Source organism: Enhydra lutris, unplaced genomic scaffold (genome assembly GCF_002288905.1).
Source record: "Enhydra lutris kenyoni isolate GAN:26980312 unplaced genomic scaffold, ASM228890v2 scaffoldscaffold3, whole genome shotgun sequence".
NCBI lineage: Eukaryota > Metazoa > Chordata > Mammalia > Carnivora > Mustelidae > Enhydra > Enhydra lutris.
This window is the reverse complement of record NW_019154087.1, coordinates 71,928,031-71,953,343: the sequence shown is the minus strand read 5'-3', so window position 1 is coordinate 71,953,343 and position 25,313 is coordinate 71,928,031. Positions and strand designations below refer to the sequence as shown.

The following is a 25,313-nucleotide window of genomic DNA, read 5'->3' as shown; positions in this document are numbered from 1 at the left end:
CATCTTGACAACATATTCAATTTATATAAAGCTAAAAAACAGACTAAAATTTGAGACATCAATAGATAGTTACGGGGCACCTGGGTGGCTCAGTTGGTTAAGCATCTGCCTTTGGCTCAGGTCATGATCCTATGATCCCAAGGTCCTGGGATCAAGCCCCAAGTCAGGCTCCCCATGGCAGGGAGTGTGCTTCTACCTTTCCCCCACCCCTGCCCCTCCTCCTGCTTGTGCTTTCTCTCAAATAAAGTCTTAAAAAAAAAAAAAACAAAAAAAAAAAACAAAAAACAACGGTAGGGGCACCTGAGTGGCTCAGTCAGTTGGGCGTCTGCCTTCGGCTCAGGTCACGATCCTGGAGTCTGGGGATCGAGCCCTGCATGGGGATCCCTGCTCAACAGGGAGTCTGCTTCTCCCAGTGCCCCTCACCCGCTCATGTTCTCTCTCTTACTCTGTCTCTCAAATAAACACAATCTTAAAAAAAAAAAAAAAAAGGGATAGTAACATTTGAGGAAAATGATTGAAGAGAACATGAGACTTCTGAGAGTGGTTTTTTTTTTTTTAACCAGGGTAGTAACTATGAAGTTGTTTGATAACTGAGGTGTACATTTTTAAAAATAAACTTTTAAAGAAATTTTAGATTTATAGAAAAACTTTAAAGAGAATTCCCATATACCCCACACCCAGCTTCCCCTAAATGTCAACATTTTACGTGGGTATATTTGTCACAATTAAAAAACCAACGAACCAATACTGATACATTAACTAAAGTATACTTAGTACTTAATTTAGATTTACTTGGTTTTCACCTAATGTCCTCTTCCGTTCTAGGATCTCATATTACATTTATATGTCATTCTCATTGGTTATAATAATTTTTCAGGCTATCCTTTTTTTAAATTTTGTTTTAGGAAGATTTTATTTTTTTAGAGCAATTTTAAGTTCATAGCAAAATTATGAGGAAGCAGAGATTTCCATATACTCCTTTCCCCACCTCACATGCACAGCCTCCCCCAACTATCAACATCCCCTATGAGAGTGGGACATTTGTTGCAGCTGATGAACCCACACTGACAAATTAGGGGTTACTCTTGGTATTGTCCATTCTATGGGTTTGGACAAATGTTTGAGATGTATCCACGCTTATGGTATCATATAGACTAGTTTCACTGTCCTAAAAATCCTGTGTTCCACCAATTCATCCTTCCCTCCCTACAAACACCTGATGTTTTTACTATCTCCATAGTTTTATCTTTTCCAGAAAATCATACAGTTGGAATCATACAGTATGTAAACTTTTCACATTGGCTTCTTTCATTAATTCAGAGTAAGGTTTCTCTGTGCCTTTTGGGGGCTTAATATTTCATTTCTTTTTAGCACTGAGTAATACCCCATTGTCTGGATGTACTTTCATCTACTGAAGGTCACCTTGATTACTTCCAAGTTTTAGCAATTATGAATAAAGCTGCTATAAATCTCCATTGGGCAGGTTTTTGTGTGGATATGTTTCCAATGATCGGTTTTTACAATCAATGAGCATGTACTGTTTCTATAATCACAAAAATAATTTAGAAAGAAAATCAATACATTTGGTTGTATAAGAGAACAGACAGAGGGGCGCCTGGGTGGCTCAGAGGGTTAAGCCTCTGCCTTTGGCTTAGGTCATGATCTCAGGGTCCTGGGATCAAGCCCCACATTGGGCTCTCTGCTCGGTGAGGAGCCTGCTTCCCCCTCTGCCTGCCTCTCTGCCTGCTTGTGATCTCTCCTGCTGTCAAATAAATAAATAAAATCTTAAAAAAAAAAAAAAAGATAACAGAGAACACTGAAAGTAATTTTAATTGATTTATCACAAAGCATTAAGCAAGCAAAATAATGTTAATAAAATTTTTAAATAAAATATTTAAAACAGCAGTGCAGAAAACAACATTAAAATGTTTGCATATTACAGACATTTTAACACTTCCACATTCTTTTTGGAATCCAGGCTTTTAAGTCTGGGGAATATGTTAAATTACAGGCAAATAGAAGAATGAAGATGAACTGATTCTAGAGTTATAATCTGGAAAACTATTTCCCTAGAGTCCTACCACCAGATAAGCAGTTACATGAATTTTAGAATCAAAATAATATTCTTTGCTCTTCAAAGTAAGTATCCAAGAATTATACTAGAAAAATGTGTGCATACTGATGTGTTTACATAATGTCATCACATTCTCTGCCCCTTCCACCTAGATACATTGATTTACTGACCTCAGTTATATATTACTATTGACTTTGTCAGCACATTTGCCAGACTCAGAACAAGTCAGATGTATTTTAAACACGCAAACATATTAAAAATATAACCATATGAATCATCTAATAAAACTGGGGGTCCATTCTGTTAACGCCATCAATCCCCAGCAACGAGCGCACTGAAGGTAAGCAGCACAATGAACATTTTCACACTCCCAAAAGTCATGAAATGACAACAGTACAATTACTACATTTATCAGTAATCAGATCCAGTGACAGGTACATTTTGCTTAATAGGATTTTTGAAAGGATTAAAACCTTAAGCTACAGAATTCTGTTCTACATAAAAGGATATGGAAATCTTGTACATTCTTTACCATAAAGATGGAAAAGCCCTCTCACAAATTAAAAATTCAAAATACTTTCTATATCTGTTCAAACTGAGTTCCTCCAGCTGATACCTATAAAGTGAGAACTTTCTCACTTTATACAGAATTCAGGAATTAACTTTAAAGACCAGGCATTGAAATTATTTGCCCATCTTTAAATTTTGCTATTTGCTTCTGATTGGGCATGAGATAATCCTGGTGCAAAAGTATGCTTTATAAAATGGTCATGTATCTGTGGAAACAACTTGCTTTGCCAATGTTTTTAGTAGGAGGCACCATTTTCCAGCTATAGCTACACAGTTTCATAATTAAGGATTCCAGTGCTAGTCAGTATATATTATCCAAAAAGTTTTTTTTTTTTTGAATCCCCAGATAATTTTTAACAAATTTATCCCTCACTTTTCAATTCATAAGGAACAAAACTGATACAGGTTTATGTGTGTATGTGTGTCTCAACAGATTTATTTTGATATTTGTCAAATAGTTCACATTATATGACATGGGGTTGTCTGAACTCATCTACACAGTAACTGTCCGATAATAGACATTGACTTCAACTATTAAAATTGTATACAAGGAAATTAGGGGTGTTGCAGTATTTGGTTGCAAATAACTTGCCATCTGGTGTTGGGTCAGAAAACGCTATATCGTCAATCTTGAGGAAACAGCCAAACATGAAGCAATTCCTAAAGAGGAAAAGATAATTTAACAGTGGAACAAACTTAAAATTCTGGCTAATCATTATAATTTATTTTAAAGCAATCCAATTATAAAATTTCAATCCCCTTAAATACCCATGATTAAAATAAAAATTATTAAATGGTAAAGAGATTTAATGCCTTAGATTTAGAGATGGAAGTTTAATGATACCATTTCACAGATGAGCAAACTGAGGTCCAGAAAAAATTCTGCTGAGAGGCAAAAGGAACCATAAAAACCATCTAGCTGATGCTGGGGGATCCATGGTGATGAGCAATGAATAGACAATAATATTGCTGACTAAAAGCCACAGTTCATTAAAACCAAAAAACCACCATCAATAATTTTAACAACTATTCTCCTCAACCACACTCACACGCTCAGAGCTTTAAGGAGGCAAAAGCTAACCTGTATTTGACCACAACTCTCCTGACCCAGCTCAGCTAGGATTAACAGTTATAAAATCAAATGGTTAAAAGAATTCAACAAAATTGAGGGATATTCCAAAAATAACCAGCCAGTACTCTTCAAATTCTTCAATGCCATAGAAGACAAAGACTAAGAAACTGGTCCAAGTGAAGGAAGATGAAGACGAAAGAGCTAGGACAATTATGTGCAATATGATCCTGGCAGGGAAAAAAAGTGCTATGAAGGACATTTGAGACAAATGCCAACAGAGAAATATGAACTATACATTCATGAAAGCATTACATTCCCATTCAATACCCTGTGTTTGATGACTGAAGTATGCTTATGAAAGAGACTACCTTTTATCTTTGGTCTCAAGAAATACACACTGAAGTAAGAGGAGCTGAAGAGGCATAATGTATATAACTCACTTCTAAATAATTCAGGAAGAAAGTAAATGTTAAAACTTGATGAATCTGGGCAAAGGTAAATAAGGGTTTCTTTTTACTATTCTTGCTACTCTTATAGGCTTGAAATTAGTTCAAAAAATAAAAAACTAAAGATTGGATTCAATTAGAAGATACAAGCATATGGTATACTAAGCAATTTCATACAAAGTTTACTGCTAAATTTACTAGAATCCAAGGCAAAATATTGGTTTGATTGAACAGGTCTTACTATCTTTATAAGTGGTATCAGCTATGGAAAGAACATTAGATCTGTGGGTTTGAGCCCTAACTCTGTCCTTCTATTTGCCTATCAGTGTAGACGTGTATTAATAATCCCAGGTGAGCCTCAGTTGCTTCTTAGATAAAACTAGGAACAATATTCGACTCTTACAAAGATTTAAATATGTATTGCCTGTATAAATGAGAGAGTTGAGCCCAAAGTTCCTCTTAGACAAGATAGCTGCCAATTATGCTGCCTGTAGCTTTAACTCATGGACGTGAAAAGAAAGAGATGTTCTCAAATGAAAGTGTTCTTATTTTTTCATTGAAGGCAATGTAATTTTTATTCATTATTGCTTATGGATAACCTATTGCTTGGGTACCCAAAGTACTATCTACAGACCAGAAACACTCATCAGCCCCTGAGAGCCCCATAGGAATGCAGATTCTCAAGCCCCACTCGCATCTCTGAATCACACCTGCATTTTAACAAGATCCCCAGGTGACTCATACGCACGTTTACATTTGAGAAGCACCATACTACGGACTGGTGAAGACAGTCTTATTCCCCATATTCCCATATGAAGACGGTCTCATATTCCCCTATGAAGACGGCCTCATATTCCCCATGCCAAAGGCATGCATCTCTTAATACACAGAAAATAGAGATAGTTCATAATTAACTGTCAAAAATCTTACAGACACTAATTTTTCTCATTGCTCCCCTTTATAAGGAATGTGTAGGGGAGTAGGATGATGGCCCAACACTGGATCCCGTAGTGGTTTTGTTTTTAAAAAGTGTACAGGACTCAAAATTCTAGACAAGTGCTACTCGAAGCCTGGTTCCTGGTCTGGTCAAAGTGTGGTCAAAGATAACAGGATTGTAACCTGTTATCTCGGGTCAAGAGAGTAAGTTTTGCGAAACTCATCCAGCCAACCTAGATCAGGTAGGTACATGAAGAAGGAAGAAATTAAGTTCATCTGTCACGGAAGAAACTTCAAATAATTAAATGTTAGTTGAAAATGTGCAGCTGGGAATTTAAAATAGCAAATCACTATTTTTAATTGAGATATAATTCATACATCATAAAACTCACCCTTTAAAAGTGTACAATTCAGTGTTTTTTTTTGTATATTCACACAACAGTGAAACTACCACCAATATCCATTCCAGAACATTTTCATCACCCCAAAAAGCAACCCTGTACCTATCTATAGTCACTCACCACTCACCTTGTCCTTAGTCCCTGGAAACTCTAGTCTGGAAACTCCTAGTCTATTTTCTATCTATGGATTTGCCTGTTCTAGGTATTTTTTGTAAATAGAATCATACAATATGGGTTTTTTTGTGATTGGCTTTCCCAATTAGCATACCATTTCCAAGGTTCATCCATGTTGTAGTACAGGTTAATACTTCATTCCTTTTTGTGGCCAAATAATATTCCATTGTATTATTGCATGGAAATTCCACATTATATATATCAGTTAATCATGAATTTGGTTATTTATACTTTTTGGCTTTTACAAAAAATGCTGTTATGAAGCTTCATGTATTAGTTTTTATATGGACACATGCTTTCATTTCTTTTAAGTATATACCTTTGGAGTAGAATTGCTGGGTCATACAGTTAAGAGTTTAGTTTTTTGAGAAATTACCAGACTATTCCACAGTAGCTGTACCATCCTACATTCCTATCAGCAACATGCAAGGATTTCAATTTCCTCCATATCTTGACCCATATTTGTTATCTTCCCCCTTTAAAAAAAAACTTATAATCACGCTACTGAGTGTGAAGTGGTATCTCATTGTGGTTTGGGTTTGCAAATCCCTGATAGGAGCCATATGTATTTTTTCTTTGGAGAACTACGTACTGAAATCTTTTGCCCATCTTGAAGTTGGGCTACCTGTCTTTTTATTGTTGTGTAGTAAGTGTTCCTTCATATATACTGGATATACTAGACCCTTATTAAATGAATGATTTGTAAATATTTTCTCCCGGGGCGCCTGGGTGGCTCAGTGGGTTAAAGCCTCTGCCTTTGGCTCAGGTCATGATCCCAGGGTCCTGGGATCGAGCCCCACATCGGGCTCTCTGCTCAGCGGGGAGCCTGCTTCCCTCTCTCTCTCTGCCTGCCTCTCTGCCTGCTTGTGATCTCTGTCTGTCAAATAAATAAATAAAATCTTAAAAAAAAAAAAAATTTTCTCCCATTTTGTGGGCTGCCTTGCTAATTCACTTTTACATTTAGTTGCACCCGTGAATTATAGTAAAGTCTTCATTAATTATACCTGGTCACACACTAGTCAATGAACAAGTACAATTTCTATAGTTATTTTTTAAACTTAAATTTTGTTTGTATAAATTGCATTTATTGCAATGTTAACTTTTATTTACATCTGTTGAATCTAATAAAAATTTGGGCTTATATTTCTCGTTTTCTAGCAATTCATCTCATTTTATTGTTTTTATTAAAGGGTTGGTATATAATTAAGCTAGTTTTTCACCACAGGTAGTTTGAGTAGCTCTGGGTTATCATGTTTCACACTTGGAATATTGTGCCCTAAACTGGGTTTTCCCCCCAGTGCCAACACTTGCCTTAGCCTGACTTTGGTAATATTTAAACAAAGGTGTCTTAACAACATCATTCCCTTTGACTCATTCCCTTTGACTCACGAGCTGGGAAAGGTTCTGGGAAAGCTAATCTGGGTCTAGATTCATTTTATTTTATTTCTTACCTGAGAGTATCTACCAATCGTCGTGCAATGCGCTTTCTTCGTTTCAGTCTGAAGACCCAGATTCTACTTATTCCACAGACTGCAGGCTCTGGTACATCTGAACATTGCCAAGCCCGGTGACATTCTTTAGAGCTTGGGGATCCTGGACCAGTTGGTTCAGAAAGGACACGGAAGGCCTGCAATGATATACAGACACATCTAGAGCTAACAAAAACAGCTGTGTTCATATTTCTTTTTAAAAGCCATTCCTTAAAGAAAACTTAAGTATCTAAAATTAATCCTGTTATATACCTTCACCAAAAATGTTAAAATTCTGATACTTTTTGAATTCTTATCCATTTAGTCACACAATGCTTAAAAACAAAAACTAGTGGTGTTGAGATATTCCTACATTCTAGTGTATTATATACCATTATGAAATTCCTTTTGATTAAAAAATTATAAAAATCAGACTTTTTTTTTTATTTTTATTTTTTAAAGATCTTATTTATTTGACAGAGAGAGATCACAAGTAGACAGAGAGGCAGGCAGAAAGAGGGGGAGAAGCAGGCTCCCTGCTGAGCAGAAAGCCCGATGTGGGACTCGATCCAAGGACCCTGAGATCATGACCTGAGCCGAAGGCAGCAGCTTAACCCACTGAGCCACCCAGGCACCCTCAGACTCTTACTTTTAATCCAGTACATAAACTTCTCCCATTCTTTCCAGCCTCAACCATATTTATGATATCCAAAAAAACTGATAAAACTAAGGAAGATTTTTGCATATTAATTAATACTATGAAATTTGGTTGGTATTTAAGGATTTTTTTAAACTTTCTATTTTGAAATAATGTATCCTTCACTGGGTTTCCTCCAGTGGTTATATCTTTCCTAACTATAATACAATATCAAGGGGCACCTGGGTGGCTCAGAGGGTTAAAGCCTCTGCCTTTAGCTCAGGTCATGATCCCAGGGTCCTGGGATCGAGCCCCACTTCAGGCTCTCTGCTCAGTAGGGAGCCTGCTTTCCTTCCTCCCTCTCTGCCTGCCTGTCTGCCTACTTGTGATCTCTGTCAAATAAATAAATAAAAATCTTAAAAGAAAAAATACAATACAAAACCAAGGAATTAACAGAGGTATAATGTATGCATATAGTTCCATGTCAGGGAACAATTCATCATACCTGTATATTCATTTAAGTAGCACCACAGCCAACCCGTACACAGAGCTACTGTATCATCTCAAAGATCTTTCTCTTTCTGCCTCTGTATAGTGTCACCCACCTTTTTCCCTTCAGTAGCTCTAAGGCCTGGCTACTTCAATCTGTTATGTCTATAATTCTGTTATTTTGAGGATGTCATTTAAGTGGAATCATACATCAGGTGACCTTCTGAGATCATGTTTTTTTTCACTAGCTCAATGCGCTTGACATCTATCCAAGTTGTTGCATATATCAACAGTTTGTTCTTTTTTATTGCTAAGTCATATTCCACTGTATGGATGTACCAGTTGTGTAATTGTGTAATCATTCCCTACTGAAGAATACTTTCATTGTTTCCAGGCTTTGACTACTACAAATAAAGCTGCTATCAACATTCAGTCACGGGGGGTACCTGGGTGGCTCAGTGGGTTAAGTCTCTGCCTTCAGCTCAGGTAATGATCTCAGAGTCCTGGGATCGAGCCCTGCATCGGGCTCTCTGCTCAGCAGGGAGCCTGCTTCCCCCCACCCCACCGCCTCTGCCTGCCTCTCTGTCTACTTGTGATCTCTGTCAAATAAATAAAATTGTTTTAAAAAAAAAAAATCAGGTATGGGCTTTTGTGTAGAGTAAGTTTTCATTTCTTTGGGATAAATGCCCAGGGGTAGGATTGCCGGGTCATATGAAAAACGTATGATTAATTTTTTAACAAATTGCCAAGGTGCCTGGGTGGTGCAGTTTGTTGAGTGTTAAACTCGTGGCTTTGGCTTGGGTTGTGATCTCAGGGTTGTGAGATCGAGTCCTGCACTGGCACTGGGTCTGGCACTGGGTCTCCCTCTTTTTTTCCCCTCTGACCTTCCCTACTGGGTGCACATTCAGGCACTCTCTCCCTCTCTCTGAAATAAATAAATCTTAAAAAAAAAAAACAAAAAAACAAACAAAAACTGCCAAATGTTTTGCAGTCTTAACATTTTACATTCCTCCAACAATGTCTAAAGATCTAGTTTCCCTGCATCTTTGCCAGCATTTGGTATTGTCACTATTTTTAAATGTAGCTATTCTGATAGGTGGGTACTTAATTTTTAACTAACATCAAGAAAACTTTGCTTTTGAATGAAGTAAGAAATAAAAAGTAGAAGAGAATATATTTGGCTGTATTTGCCTATCATCACTACATAAATAGTCTACTTCCTTAAAATGAAAGAAAAGGCCAAATTGATCACTAATACAAACCAGTAACTTTTCTCTCCATTTTCTGATAAACCCACAAGACACCCTATATTATGTGTGAGTATATGTGGATATGTCTGTATATATCTCATATATATACACACAAATATTGTGTATATATCTCATATATATACACACACACATTTCCACATACACACACATATTTATGGGTATCACATATATGCACAATGAAAAGGCAGATTAAAAAAAGAAAATAAGGAAGAACAATAAAGATAGTAGAAATGAGGGGTGCCTGGGTGACTCCATCTGTTAAGCATCTGACTTTGGCTCAGGTCATGATCCCAAGGTCCTGGGATTGAGCCCTGCAGCCGACTCCCAGCTCAGCCAGGAATTTGGTTCTTCCTTTCCCTCTGCCCCTCCCCCCGATTGTGCGCATGCTCTCTCTCAAATAAGTACATGTGATCTTTAAAAAAAAAAATAGGTTGTAGAAATGAGAGGAGAAAAGGAAGACCTATACAAAGGTAAAGGATAAATTTATGCTAATTTCATTTTAAGACATTGAAACAGTATTTTTATTTTTTATTTATTTTTATTTTTATTTTTTTAAAGATTTTATTTATTTGTTTGACAGACAGAGATCACAAGTAGGCAGAGAGGCAGGCAGAGGCAGAGGGAGAAGCAGGCTCCCCGCCGAGCAAGGAGCCCGATGTGGGACTCGATCCCAGGACGCTGGGATCATGACCTGAGCCGAAGGCAGCCGTTCAACCAAATGAGCCACCCAGGCATCCCGAAACAGTATTTTTAAAAGGAGACATAAGGGTAGAATACTATAAGATCAGGTAAAAAGAACACATTTGAACTACAGTTCTCTCTAGCTAAAGATTATACTGTAAGCTCCTTGAAGGCAAAAACTCTCTAGTCTAGAACAAATGTTGGCAAACTTTTTCTGTGAAAGGCCAAGTTGTAAGTATTTTAGGCACTTTGAGCCATGTGGTCTCTGTTACAAAAGCAACCCTAGATAATATGGAAATAAATAAGCATAGCTATGTTCCAATAAAATTTTATTTATAAAACAGGTGGTGGGCTTCACTTGGTCCATGGGATGAAAGTTTGCCAATTCTTCTTCAAGAACATTGCTAATTAGCACTTAAAATAGATGCTAATTAAGGGACAATAATTATTTTGCCAGATATATTAACCTGCATTAAGCCACATGTTCAATATCTGGGCTCTATAGATTTGCTCATTTAAAATCCCTGTATTTTACAGCCCGGGTATGGAGATGACTACACGAACATAAGACTGACTTACTCTGCTTACATATGACAAAATACCAAATCTAATAGAAATAAATGACTTCAATTATCCACATGGTCAAAAATACTTTAGTAGGGAAAAAAGTCATTAATGGTAGCATGCTTAAAATGCTTATTGAGATTTCACCCAACTGCTTTATTTTGCTCACATGTTATGACAATAATTTAAAAGACATACCATACCTGTTTGATGGGCTCTGCAATTAAACACCCAACTACTCTCTTTTCATCAGATATGAAGAGAAAAGTCTTGGTTTTGTTTGGACATCTGGGAACAACTTGGTGGAAGCCCAATTCATTATCGACCAGTTCTTGGACATCTTCTACCTAACGATGTTAGACATGAGAAGAGATTAATTTATGATTACTATCATTTAAGCCTCTTTTACCTCTATTTCCTAAATTTACACACTCCCTAAATTACTTCACTATTGATGTATGTATCTGTCACTCTGGAAACAGGGTCTGAAAAACCGATTTTATAGATCACTCTCAGCGGAAAGAAATGCAGACTCCTGGGGGAGCAAGGAGTGGGAAGTGCCAGAAGAGATTGTTTCAGCTTTATTCACTGTTTACTGGGGGCACAACATCCCGCCCAAGAAACGACAATACCAATACAGAAAAAGACTATGGGGGCAATTTCTCAATATTAAAAAGCTTAATTTATCTTTCATAAGTGAAAATGAAGGTAAAAGATAAAACAGATAACTGTTTTCTTTAATCTTTTACTGACATTTTGTCTTATAATTTTTAATTTAGTTTTGTATAAACCAGAATGAAAGTCATACATGCATGTGCACTGAAGTGGATTAGCTCTTAGGAATGGTATTTTATACTTAGGTTGATTTCTTGGTGAGAGGAGAAAGAGGGAGTAGGAGGAGAATAAGGATTAAAAAACTAATGCTCCATACCTTTCTAATAGCATAACTTGGATCACGTGGCAGGACCAACACAATTTTCCCATCCCAAAACTGTGCTACTACACGTTCTTTTTTCCAGCCCTGACAAAAAGAAAAAAAGTCACAGTTTAATTTGAAGAAGGGGGAAAAAAACCATCAAATAGTCTGGAGAGAACAAAAAGATGAACAATGAATGCTACGAAAAAAGACACAATCCATGTAAAGGAATGTGAGAAGGGAAATAAAAGATGCCTAAAATAAAATGCCAGTCCTCAGGAGGCTGACACCCTAGTGGGAGACATGTACATAATTTACTACAAAATAAGACGAAGTCAATTAAAGAGCCCTTCATAGCAATATAGAGAAAAAATGATGACTTAATAGCAGTAGGAAGGTGGGGGAGGGCTAGAATAAGCAGTTTTAATAAACCACACTAAAAATAGAGGAAAAAAGGAAATGCATTTGAGTAGCAGGAACTGTCACAAAGCCAATAACAGGATGTACTGGACTAGAAAGGTGCTTAATAAAAAGATGGAACTTCTCCTATGAGAAAAGAAAGAGTCTGGAGAAGTCAGACTATCCAAAAAGAAGAAAGTAAAGTGAGGAGGTCCAGGGAAGTGAGGGTTTCCTCAAGTCTTTGAGTTTTGTATCCTCATCGTTCAGCTCTGCTCAAAAGGCTAGACTTAGGAATAGGGTGTTCACTCAACCTAGAACAATACTTCTCTTATATTAGGATAGAAAGTTTGAACTGGCACTTTTATTAAAATTCAGCTTTTGAGTATCATCAGCCTCAAATATTAAGACAATAAAACTACAGATGGTATTATTTATGGATCATATATGCCTTTTCAACATCTAAGCAAAAGAAAAAATATATATGTATACACACCCACACACACACACATATATATTTATTTTTAAAAGAAATATATCTTCTAAGGCAGTTTTACTTTTAGACCAAACTGAAAGACTATTTTTGACTTACAGTGTATTTGATGCCCTCCAGAAATCTGTAGTGATGCTGAACATGCTGCAGTTCATCTTCAGGGCTGGAAGCAGTGTAGATCATGCCGCAAGACTTACACATGGTGGCTCCAAAGTGTTTCTGACCTGCGTCCTGTATGTGGGAAAAGAAAAAGAGAAAGCCTATCTTAAACATATCACAAATAGCTCTATGTTTAGTTCATGTAACCACTCACTCAAATTTCTCCCTATTTTTCTTTTATGCCGGCATGAGTGAAATACTAAATCAAAGTCTGGTTACTATATGCTCTTCCCCCATCTCCTAAAAATAATGGAATGAGAAGAAACCTAAAAATGCAATAAATTGATGAAAGAAATGAAACTGTTTCTTTGATGGTATAAAAAAATCAAGATTCCTTGCCTGGACCCATAGTTCTAGAAGGAATCAAATCATAAAGGCAATAGTTAAGATGAACAATAGAGCCTCTTTATTAAGCTCTTAAATGAGAGATCTGAAAAGGCCTTGTTTCAAAGGGGAGGGCAAAAATCTCAGTACTTGTATATTCGTTATATAGTACTTTTTCCTTAAGTGATTAGGAATATTAAAATTCTTTGCCCTAAGAGTTAATAAAAAAAAAAACAAATGTAATACATAATAAAAGATCAGAAAAAGCACAGATAAATTCATGACTATAGGATAGTTAGGAATATTCAATTGTATGGCTTATTAATTTCCATTTTATCTCATAAGGCAATACTTAATGCTACTAAAAACACCAAGTTCTGAATGAATACTGGGGCTGGAAAACTTTTTCTGCAAGGGGAAAGACAGAAAATATTTTAGGCTCTTTTTGTCTCATATTCTTCTCTTTTTCTTTTTGCCAACCCTTTAAAAACGTCAAAGCTATTCTTAGTTTACAGGCCATAGTTCAGATTTGGTCCACGGCCATAATTTGCCAAGCCCAGGTCTAATACAGTGTGGCTATGCTCATTACATCTTTTGTGGATCACCAATAATTTTCCTTATCTGGAGACCACTTATTCATCAGTATTCTACTAAATTACTAGCATTGTCTAACATTATGAGTCTGAAAATCTACTCGACTAGCTTTAAAGGCTATCACTACAACAAAGCTGGCATTTACAAAACTCAAAATGTCTCTAAACCATGTTAACTACGCTAAGCCAAGATGTCTGACTTCATGTTCTGTATGTAAGAGCCACAAAACAGGAGGAGCTTTGTTTTAAATTTACTCACAATGATGAGCTGCTCTTTTGTTCCTTTATTTGTATCTCTGGTATTAGTACTTTTCTGCTCACTGATCTGTTTCAAGGAGTTAGCAGATATGATGGATCTCACAGAAGACTGTTCGTCAACTAAAGATCTTTGAAATGAAAGTTAATTATTATTTAATACTTAATAGCATTTAATTATTTAATAAATTAAAAATGTCTAAGGACTTACAATGAAAACATATATGTACATAATACTTGCAGAGAACCTTGCAATTTTTATTGCTCTTTATTGACAGTAACTTAATGAATATGGCTCAGAACAATAAGAAACCTGAAACCCACTCAGAGAAGATCAGTAGTTTCATCCAGGCAGGGTAGTAAAGAATGGCAGTAAGACACAAATCCTTGTCTTCTAACTCAAAATCCAAGGGACTCTCACCGAAAGTATCAGATATACATACATAGCTGTAAGTTGACTTCCTTCTTAAAAAGTGAAAAAAAAAAAAAAAAATTTTTTTTTTTTTTTGCTTTACCAAATTTTAGGACATGTAGGCATAATACTACCCACGTAGGCATAAAGAAATTCCTAACACCATACAAAATAAGCAGATTTATTATTGAACCTCACAGTTCCACAGGAAGTCAGCCACCAGCATTTCATGATCTAACAACTCTTTACTTGAGCAGCTGAGTGAGGCTAATATATTCACTTGTCCTCATACCAAATGCACCACTCCATTATTCTCAAATACTTAGGAAAAAAATATTTTGGCTGGATAGATGGTGTTGAGGCAACCTGTTCTCATTAGGAAAGAATGTTGGGATTGGCTTACAGAGGTTGTAAACTGGGCCAAATCCAGCTAGCAGGTATGTTTTGTTTGGCTTACACAATGTTTAAAACTTTGGATTAGCTACCAATATTTCAAAATCTAAAGACTTCACTTAAAAATGTGTATTTCCAATATTGCAAGAGACACTATAAGATCACCAGACCACTATTTCTTCAAAGAATGTAACTAATAGAGTGCATGCTCTTTTAGATGAGGTATGCACTCTTCACCAATCTCTGTAGGCCAAGTTTGTAACTCTTGTCTTATAATGAAAGGACCTTGGTTTTCCAAGAATGAAAGGAATAAGAATCTGTGGAGGGTAGAGGTAAAAGAAAATTAGCAGGAAAAAACCAAGGGCCCAAAGCAAGAGATTCAGAGAAAACTAACAAGTTAAACAAACAAACACTAGAAAAAATCCTGTCCAGTGCTTTAAGGCTAAGCCAACCAACCCTGTTATCATTTGACTAGAAGAATATTTTTCAGACTGATTTGGCATTATGGTAAGAAATGTATTTTACATTTTGACCAATATAGACACATATATAAAACTAAAAACAAAAAATTTCCACTAAATAACTTACTGTAAATAAGTAACTGTGAGAGATGCATTATTCCTTTTAAAAAATGCTAGATATAGGGTGCCTGGGTGGCTCAGTGGGTTAAAGCCTCTGCCTTCAGCTCAGGTTTGATCCCAGGGTTCTGGGATCGAGCCCCACATCGGGCTCTCTGGGCGGCGGGGAGCCTGCTTCCCCTTCTCTCTCTCTCTGCCTGCCTCTCTGCCTACTTGTGATCTCTGTCTGTCAAATAAATAAATTAAATCTTAAAAAAAAAAAATGCTAGATATGATGCTTTTAAACTGACCTGACATACCTCTAATGGTACACACCTGCAAAATAAAACACATTCTCTAGGTTGCTTTAACCCCTCCTCTTTATGCAAATTTTGCTAAGGAACTCAGCTCTTCCCACCCCTGCATGTATGACCACAATCTATTTCTTTCTTTTTCTTATAATTTTATTTATGAAAGAGAAAGAGAGAGAGCACAAGCAAGGGGTAAGGGGCAGAGGGAGAAGCAGACACCCCACTGAGCAAAGAGTACAATGCAGGGCTCAATCCCAGGACCCTGAGATCATGACCTGAGCCGAAGGCAAATGCCCAAGTGACTGAGCCAGCCAGGCACACCCCCTTATACTATCTTAGTAATTTTAACACTTTATTACATGTACTCATTTAAATCCTGTCTTCCTCCAACCATAACTTCAATGATAGGACTATTTGTTATTTATCTTTACAGCTCCAAAACTCAGTATAGTTCAGTACCGCATAGTACTCTATAAATGTTGGCCAAATGAGTGACTGAACAAAAAATAAATGTGAGACAAGGTGCCTGGAGAATCTGTAACCTACCTAAATTAAAAATCATAGGTTAAACTACAAGGGATTGATGAGATTTGACCTTTTGGGTCCTACATAAAGATAAATTTTGAGCAATCCAAGCAATAGTATACTATTATCTCCTTAGGCTAGATTAGTGTATATATTTTTATTAGCCAATTGTGGCAGGTTTCAATTCGCAATAAATAGTCATGAAAGAAGACATAGATGAAAAAATGGAAATGTACAAAAACCCGGAATATGGTCTTTGAAGAGGGAAAGTTGTCTACCCAACCCAGTCTCTGAGGTGACAGAAGTTGAGGTGTTCTGAAAGTAGAACCTAGTTACAAGCTCCTTGCTCAATACCTTGCTATTTATCATCCAGTGGGGAGAGAAGGAGCAAAACTACTTAGGAAGATGTTCAGACTATAAGAAACTTCTTTTCCAGAGCTTTTCCACCTATCCTGCTCACACCTGCCAATGCTCCCTCATCCCAGTCTTAGCTTTGACTAGGATAGTGGTAGCTTCAGCTGGCATTTATAAGAGCACTGAACTGCTGCAATTTACTCACTCCTCTGGCCAGTTTCCCAGTCTATAAAATGGGGTAATAATGTAATAATGGTACCTACATCGTGAAGTTATAAATGCTTATTAAACATGAACTATTATTAATATATTATCACCTAGGAAAGTCAATATAGCTGAACGGGCTTTAATTCAGATATGGATTCAAATCATGGCTACTAAAAGTTGTTACACCTAAGAGTTGTGCAATTGTAACTTAATTACTATCAGTTTCCTCAGCTGAAAATGAAATTATTAATACTACCTACCTTCTAGGTTACTGTAAGAATCAAGTGAGATAAAGGATATAAACTATTTACTATGGGTCAGGTACTGTATAAAAATGTTAGCAAAATGGGGTGCCTAGAAGGCTCAGTTGGTTAAGCATCTGTCTGCCTTTGGCTCAGGTCATGATCTCTGCGTCCTGGGATTGAGACCAATATCAGGCTCCCTGCTCAGTGGGGAGCCTGCTTCTTCCTCTTCCTCTGTGCCTCTCCCTTACTCATGCTCTCTCTCGCTCAAATAAACAAAATCTTTATTTAAAAAAAATGCTAACAATTATTATTGCTCAAACCCATAAAGATTTTTCCCTTCTCTCATCTCTTAGGTTCTTATGAAGTTTCTATGACAGGACCTGATTTCATCTTATTTTCAATATTCCCTTAGTGGGGAGGAAAAAAAATATTCTCCAAATTAAAGAGCGCAAGAAAAAAAGATACCCAGAGGACCCAAAATTAAATACAACTTAAACATTAAAGAAGAGCAATCCCCACCTTTTTGTACTGACTGGAGACACACTGAAGATGGGATAAACAATGGACTCAGGAGAAACTGGGAGGGGAAAAAAATGACAATAATTTATAACATAAACTCAAAGCATTAAATCATAAAATTTTAAACGTTAATATGACCAAAGTATTCAAATCGCTTGATTTCAAGACTCAACAAGTAATCAAAACCATATGGTATTGGCAAAAGGACAAACAGATCAATGGAACAAAACAGAGAGCACCAAACAGACCTACACATATACAGCCAACCGACTTTTGACAAAGAAGCAAAGGTAATTAAGCTGAGAAAGGACAGTCAACAAATGGTGCAGTCATATGCAAAAAAACCTGACAGCACTTTTCATAAAAATTAAGTCAAAATGGGGAGGCCTGGGTGGTTCAGTCGGTTGAGCGTCTGCCTTAGGTTCAGGTCATGATCTCAGGGTCCTGGGATCGAGCCCCACATTGGGTTCCTTGCTCAGTGCGGGGGCTTGCTTCTCCCTCTGCCAATCTCCCTGCTTTCTCTATCAAATAAATAAATAAAATCTTAAAAAAAAAAAGTTTTAAAGACCGAAGTTAAAATAGTAATTGACTAGAGAAAAATATGTTGCAAGTGGGCTGCGTAGAAAAAAGCAAACTTTAAACTTCACATTGAAAAATAGAGCTCATTCTCTGGAAACAAGGCCAAAACAGGTCTGATCCGCTGTGGCTAAGTTACTTAACCTAAGTCCCTTTCCTCTTCTATAAAATGGGCATACAAACCCATTTCCTAGGGTTATTGTGAGAAATGATAAACTAATTATGAAGTACTAATTAAACTTTTACCATTTGTATACTACCTTTATGAATTTTACCATATCCTTATGCCATCTGTATTATTTTTTATTCATTAAGTATTTTTCTTTAAATGGACTTAGTGTACTGAAATAAATTTATTTTAAAAGAAAACATTATAACTACTGCAAAGAGAAAACCATTATTGTTCAGTTACATGTTCTATTATATCAATAATAGCACAACCCATACTAAACACTTAGCACTGCCTGGCACAAATTCAGCACCTACTAAATACTAGTTATTAACAGTGTATTTCAGAATTATCATTATGAACAATCCTTCTGTGTATATCATTAAGTCCTGTTACGTGCTATTGTTCCAGATTATGCTTTTAGTTTTATCTTTGTTTTCTTCCTATAAACTGCAGTTTTCACATTATAGTCAACATATATACTCCTAGAATTTAATTTATTTCCAAAATTACAGATATAACCAACAAGGTAAAGTTACCAAGAATCTGGTTGGTAAATAAAATGTTAATTAACCTGTCTGTATATTCATAGTTTAGTAAATACTGTTTATTTGAACAATGACACCACGAGTTAGTAATGGGATTTCAGAACTAAGAAATTTGAAAATGAAGACCAACCCCTTACTTTAGACATCTCCTCCCTAGATCACACAGTTAAATAGTGGCAGACCTAGACAAAATCCTAAGGTTCCTGATGCCCAATTCAGTGTTCTTTCTATGGTTTTGTAAATTATGCTTATTTACAACAGGGCTTTGATCACATATATATAACATAAATCGTTTTTACTCCTTCCTATTATTTTGGGTAAAAGATAGGTAGGGTAGGTGTGATGAGAAGACCAAGTTCTAAGGAGCCTAAGTAACTTGGCCAAATCCCATAGACCAATTATGCATCAGTATTTTGTCTTAAATTCCAGCCCAAGTTCTCCTTGTCTTCAAAATGCACCGCACTGCTTACCATTGAAAACAGTGTCACTGAGATAAACACAAAGATACAAAACAGAAGCTCACATACTAAATAAAAAACCCCACAACATATTACAGTATATAATTCCATATTGACACATGAATTATCATTACAAGTAAATAAACTCATTTGGAGAAGTTTTCTCTTACTTACCCGCCTTGTTTTCACTGAGAAAATCCTCTGAAGGAAAACACTTATTTTCATTAGGTTTACATTCTCTTAAAGAAACTACTCCATCTAATGAATCCTGAAAATAATGAATAGGGAAAATTAAAGGAAAGTTATAATTCTTAATTATTTTCTATCTCATGAATGAATCCCAATAGATTTATTCCTAAAGCAAAATATCAAGTTTATTATAAATTACACTTTTAAATTGATTTTAAATCAATTTTCAGACTACTTTAAGGAAATTTCCTCTCTGTTTACTAAATGTACATAATCTTTTAAAAGATAGAGGCCACATATTTAATACTGTAATTGTCATCCTGTCAAAAACATATTACATTTCCTGGTAAAGATGGTAGATTGAAGATTATAAAACATCCCTTCTATGATAATGAAGTAAAAAAAAAAAAAAAAAATTGGCAAAAATTATCCCAGCAGCCACCAAACTGGAAGGAACAACCTTCTGTCATGAACCTTAAAAAGAGGCAGCCAAGGGGAAAAAACAAAAAACAAAAAACAAAAACCACTCTGGAGTAGCTGGAGAGACTTCCAAATCCTACCTGTTTGGGCAGTAGCAGGGAAGGGGGTAAAAGCAAAGTAGAAAACACTCTCAAGTATTTCACTAACACTACTAATTTGGTAAGACTCAGAATATGTAGCTTGGGGGGAAAGGAAAAAACCCCTTTTGATCAAAGTAGAACTCTTTTTTTTTTTTTTTAAAAGATTTTATTTATTTATTTGACAGAGATCACAAGTAGGCAGAGAGGCAGGCAGAAAGAGAGAGAAGGAAGCAGGCTCCCTGCTGAGCAGAGAGCCTAATGTGGGGCTCGATCCCAGGACCCTGAGACCATGACCTGAGCCAAAGGCAGAGGCTTTAACCCACTGAGCCACCCAGGCGCCCCCAAAGTAGAACTCTTATTCAAGACCATTACATCTCAATAGAAATGGGACAACACTTCAGTTCACCATTTCTCAGGGCACCATAATGAGTTGGGGAAAGGTGATGTACCCGCAAATGAAAAGAGGATTCATTCTTGGCTAGGTGAGATGAATACTATTAGCAGGTATTTAACGCAATATTGAGAATCTTGAGCAGAGCTCAGTTTCACAAATTTAAGATGCACAAAAACCCAGCTTCTCAAAGATTACTGAAAACTAGACAGAACCCAATACCCAGCCCCTCAAAAGGAAGTTCAGAAAAGAAAATAAGGCAAAAAAGACAGTTGCAGAGAATTCATCAGGTCTCTGTATAAATGTTCTCTATTACCAAACAGATAGGGAGAATACTAACCAGAAGATGGATGGGTGGAAATGCAGAAACTACCCCCCACACCACCACTTGGTTTTGCTAAATTGAGAATTTTACCCTGAATTGTGCATGTTTAAAAACTTAGGTACATTTATGTAAAGTCCACAGATATAAAGTATACAATCTGATCAGTTTTGATAAACTTAAACACTTATATCACTAAAACCCAAAACTCCAGTCAAGATATAGGGGTGTTTTTTGACAGAAAAAATAGGAAGAATTAGTAAAATCATAATGTCATGGCTTAGCCAGCAAAAACAAGGTATTAAAAAAAAAGTTGTACTTTGTCTTCTCTAAATGTTCTACAATCTAGCACTTTAAATAATGAGCTGAAACAAACAAAGCAATATGCTCATACACTGAAAAACTACTACCCTGGTTTTGTTATTTCGACTTTCTAAAAATACTACCAAGTAAAAATTGCTAAGCTTCTCTGGACTTTAGCAATAAGGAGATTTAACGAAATGCATACCTAATGCAAGAAAATGTTTAGGTTTCCTTTAGCCAAAAAAGAGAGCAAAAATCCCATCATTCCACCCTGCCCCTATATTCTTTTATGGTGATTAAACATACTATTTGGCTTCATAAAACAGTGCTTTGGACAATAAAATAAAATTTTTTTCAACCATGTTATGTATACATATATATTGCGTATACTGAAGTTTCAGTTATTTTTAAAGTTACATATTTGGTTTTCTTTACCTTTATTAATTTTTCTTCATTTTTACTTCTTGCATGAAGCAGCTCGACGTTCGGTTCTTTTTCTAGTAACAAGCACTTTGGCACTTGCCTTGTCTCAAATTTTTTCCTTTTACTGACGGTCTCTACATCAGAACCTTCAATCACTTCTGATATATTCTTTTGTGTGAGTCCCAATGATGGCTTGTTTTCCAGAGACAATTTTCTAAGACAGGGCTTTTTTCTACTAACAAAAAATGCCGCTCCACCCTGAAGCGTAACTTGCGGTTTGACTTTTTGGCTTAGAACGCGAGGAGCATTCAGATTATTTTGAGCTGAATAATAACTATTCTCTTTCTCTATAATTGGCTTATAGGCCACTTGATTTTGCTTGGAATTTTTGGAATTCTTTGATAGAGGCTTGATGCATTTATATTTTGGTTGACACTTAGAAGTTAAACTCTTTTGTGGTTTTTTATTCAATCTCTTGGAGCAGACTGGTTTTCCCTGCATTTTTTCTGTCACAACGGGAAAAGATTTGTCTTCATTATTAGTTTTTAGACAAATGGATCTACTCTCTTTTATCAGCTTTCTTTCTAATGGGTTGAGGTACCACTTGTCTTTGTTGTAAAAGGATACAGTAGACACAGCAGATTTAAATGGCGAACCTTGATTTGCAGGTGGAAATTTGTTTTTTTTAGTTGTTTCGAGTGGACTTGAAAGGAAATGGCCTTGTTGAGAGCAATGTGCCTTTTCTTCACTGTTATCACTTCTTTGGCAAATGTAATTTTGATCAGGTGATGGAAGTATATTCTCAGCAAAGTCCAGAATTAATTTCTTTGATGGAATGTCTGATAATAGGCTATGAAAAGAAACAAAGTCCATTTTTAAGTATCATCTTGCTTCAATTTTATGGCAATCTACTGCTAAGTAATAAACAACCATATTTGTATGTCATACTAAAAATAATACATCTTCTCTACCAAACATCCATCCATACACATTATCTATTAAACAGGATTATCAAATTGTGTCTTTACCAAAGCATTCAAATATTTTTCAAAAGTAAACTCCCAATAATGCTTGCAAAAACAAACACTATTAATAAAAAAGCTTTTATATTGTGGCACGCCCTTGCTTTAAAACCTATTTCTAAGTTTTGGTCATATATTCAGAGCTCACCAGGCTTAACTGGCTACAAGTTCCCTAAAATTATTAATTCTATGTAATAAACTGACCCTCTCAAGCCTGTTCTGTGCAGAGTAATTTATCTCCTATTATGACATGTAGTAAGCAGTGAGTAAACAGACTTTCTAGGATTGTTCACAGAAGAGTACTGAATGAAAACCACTATGTTAATTATTATAAGAGAACAGAAAGGAGGAAGGTAATAAAAGATTTAACATACATTTCCAAGTCAGAGAAAACAGCTCTTCCTGATTCTCTCCAAAGGCACTGAATAATTAATTTTGAAAGTTTACAGTATTTCCAGATTCGAATTGGAATTTAAAATGTTGCTAGAGCCACAAGTAGACAAGTGGAATAATGGAGATTTTAAGAAAAAGAAAGGAAATATAAGAAAGAAAAAAGGTGGATTTTACTTTCTTGGGAGTTTCTAACCACGGGATGAAACTCACTTCTCATAGTTTGAAGAATGCTGCTTCCTTTTTCCTGGAGTAAAAGCTGACATCTTCTTAACTGAACTCCTAAAAGCAACAGGAAAATTATAACAACCAAATTAATCCAATATGTATAAAAGTCACTGTATCAAAATTATACTTTTAGAGTCTGAAAAAGTTTTTTTGATGGATGAGGTACTTTAAAAAGAAAATCACTTTAATAAATATTTAAACCGTGAAGGTTTAAAAAAAAAAAAAAAAGGAAAACACTGCCTCACAGTAGCAATTAAGAAATAAAAGTAGAATTAGTACATCTGTTTCAAGCTGAAAATGATCCCACCAAGGAAGAAGTTTTGTTTGTTTGTTTTGTTTTTTTAAATTCCATTTCAGGGCACATTTTCCCCTTTAGTTAGCCTGATTAATTAACACCAAGTTTAAATACTTTACCGGGATATCTTCCTGTGATTTCCCTCACCAGACCCCACACTTCCTTAATACGACATTTAACACATTTTCTTGGTGGTTTAACTGTCTTCCTCAACAGCCCAAATGCTCAGTGAAGGCAGAGACCGTTTCTAGCTTTTTCTTCAGAGTTCATGCAAGAAAATGGGTTTAGCATAATCCTCTCCCATCTTCCTGAGGAGCCTAGAGCAAGCCGCTTGTTCCTTGTTTATAAAAGACTAGGAGCTCCTCCCGCTGCTGAAAATAAACACAATCCTGCACATTAATTCTCGAGCATGAGAGAGCCTGGTTATGTTGCTCAGTAGTTTCTCCTCCTTCCTTCGGATTAGGTACATTAAAAAAAAAAAGTAAAACACAGGCAGGATTTCAAGGTTAAAGAGAAAACCGGGGTCTCTGGAACTCAGAGGTCGAGCCCCTGCTTAAGAGAGGACTCTTCTGGAGAGGAATGAAGAAAGGTATGACAGAAAAGCGCGCCTGTCCTCAAACCCTGTCAGGGCAAAAAGACAAGAAAACCCTAAGTCAGAAAAATGGAAACCCGGTGACCTCAAAGTGCGGAGAACCCCCGAGAGGTTTCGGTCTCGAGCCGCCGCGGCGCCAAGCCCTCAGCTAAAGCCCTTTTTCCTTGACATTCACCCGCACGTTCCACAGAATCTCCCGTTCTCCTCAGTCTTCCGCCCCGCGCCTCGGCCCCCGCAGCCCTCACCTGAGGTTCGAAGCCGGGAATCTCTCTCCAGTGGAGCCCGTTTCTCCTCCACTGTATTCAAATTACCGCGCGCCCGTGAAGGCTGAAGCCGCTGCGTTTTGATTCGCCGCTTTTCAGACCCTCCAAGGGCTGGCTCGGTGATTGGTCGCTCATTAGCCGTTGCCCCGCCTATCCGGGAGGGGGTCTCCAAGATTCTCCCGCCCTTGGCAGGTGAACCGCTCTCTTCAGGCAAGAAATCCACACCTTCCATAATCCCTTGCGGGAGCGCCGGATTCCGTTCCCTAGGTCTGGTTTAGATGCATTCTGGGGATTGTAGTTTTCGGCAGATAAAGTCACCCTCTTGAGGTCGTGGCACCTTCTGGGGTTACTGGTTTAGCATGTTTTCGTAAAGTAGCCTTCCCAAGATTCTCGAGGCAGCTGTCTTTTACGTTCGAAGCTTTGTTCATTAACTATTTTTATTAGTAATATGTTAGATTTCTAGTTCATTTTTTTATTTTTCAACCTAAATAAAAAATAAATAAATAAATAAATCTTGGCTCTAAACATCTGTGACGTGCCGGGCAGTCTCACACCCTTTACGAGTTTTATTTCATTTACTTCTCGTCACAACCTGTGAGATATGTATTATCATTCCCATTTTACTGAAACTAAAACTGAGGGCCCAAAAACAATTACTATTTATAGGATATAGCTAGGTTCTTGCTTTGGGAAGCCCTGTGGTTTTAAAGTACTCATGGGCTGTGAGCTACTGTTACTATCTTTGTGTCACCAGATCCTGGTAGAGTCTTTGGCACATTTTTAGTTCTAAATAAATTTGGTTGAAGAATGCACTTTTCTTCATAGAACGTAGTCTGTCGGAGTGAAGAGAAACAATCAGGTCAAAACTAACTGCTGGGGAGCTTTACATAAGTAATATTATTCCCATGTGACAAAAGCAGTTATATTTCTAAGGTTCATTGGTTTGGAATTTGCCCTATCACACAGGTAATGGATGGCCCATCATAGAGTTTACAGCAGAACAGTCCTGAGTCCAAACCCCAAGAAGTATATGCCTCTGGGAATATCATTAACAAATCAGTTTAGTCAACCGTTCACTATGTTCTAAACCATTTACAACCATTTACACCTGTTAACTTACTTCACCTTGGAAAAATAACCT

The 25,313-nt window shown here is 36.6% G+C and overlaps 1 protein-coding gene across 1 annotated transcript; it reads right to left on the bottom strand.

The window, feature by feature from the left end:
* Positions 1-1,914: 1,914 nt before the first annotated feature.
* LOC111155124 (establishment of sister chromatid cohesion N-acetyltransferase 2) lies at positions 1,915-24,419 on the bottom strand. The gene is made up of 11 exons (XM_022515192.1): positions 24,155-24,419; positions 23,008-23,076; positions 21,395-22,232; positions 19,369-19,462; positions 17,444-17,501; positions 13,925-14,051; positions 12,689-12,820; positions 11,716-11,805; positions 10,988-11,131; positions 7,125-7,300; positions 1,915-3,304 (listed from the first exon to the last, which is right to left on the bottom strand). Exons 2-11 carry the CDS (start codon positions 23,058-23,060, stop codon positions 3,172-3,174), a joined length of 1,845 nt encoding a protein of 614 aa, XP_022370900.1. The 5' UTR covers positions 23,061-23,076; positions 24,155-24,419; the 3' UTR covers positions 1,915-3,171.
* Between the last annotated feature and the right edge of the window lie 894 nt (positions 24,420-25,313).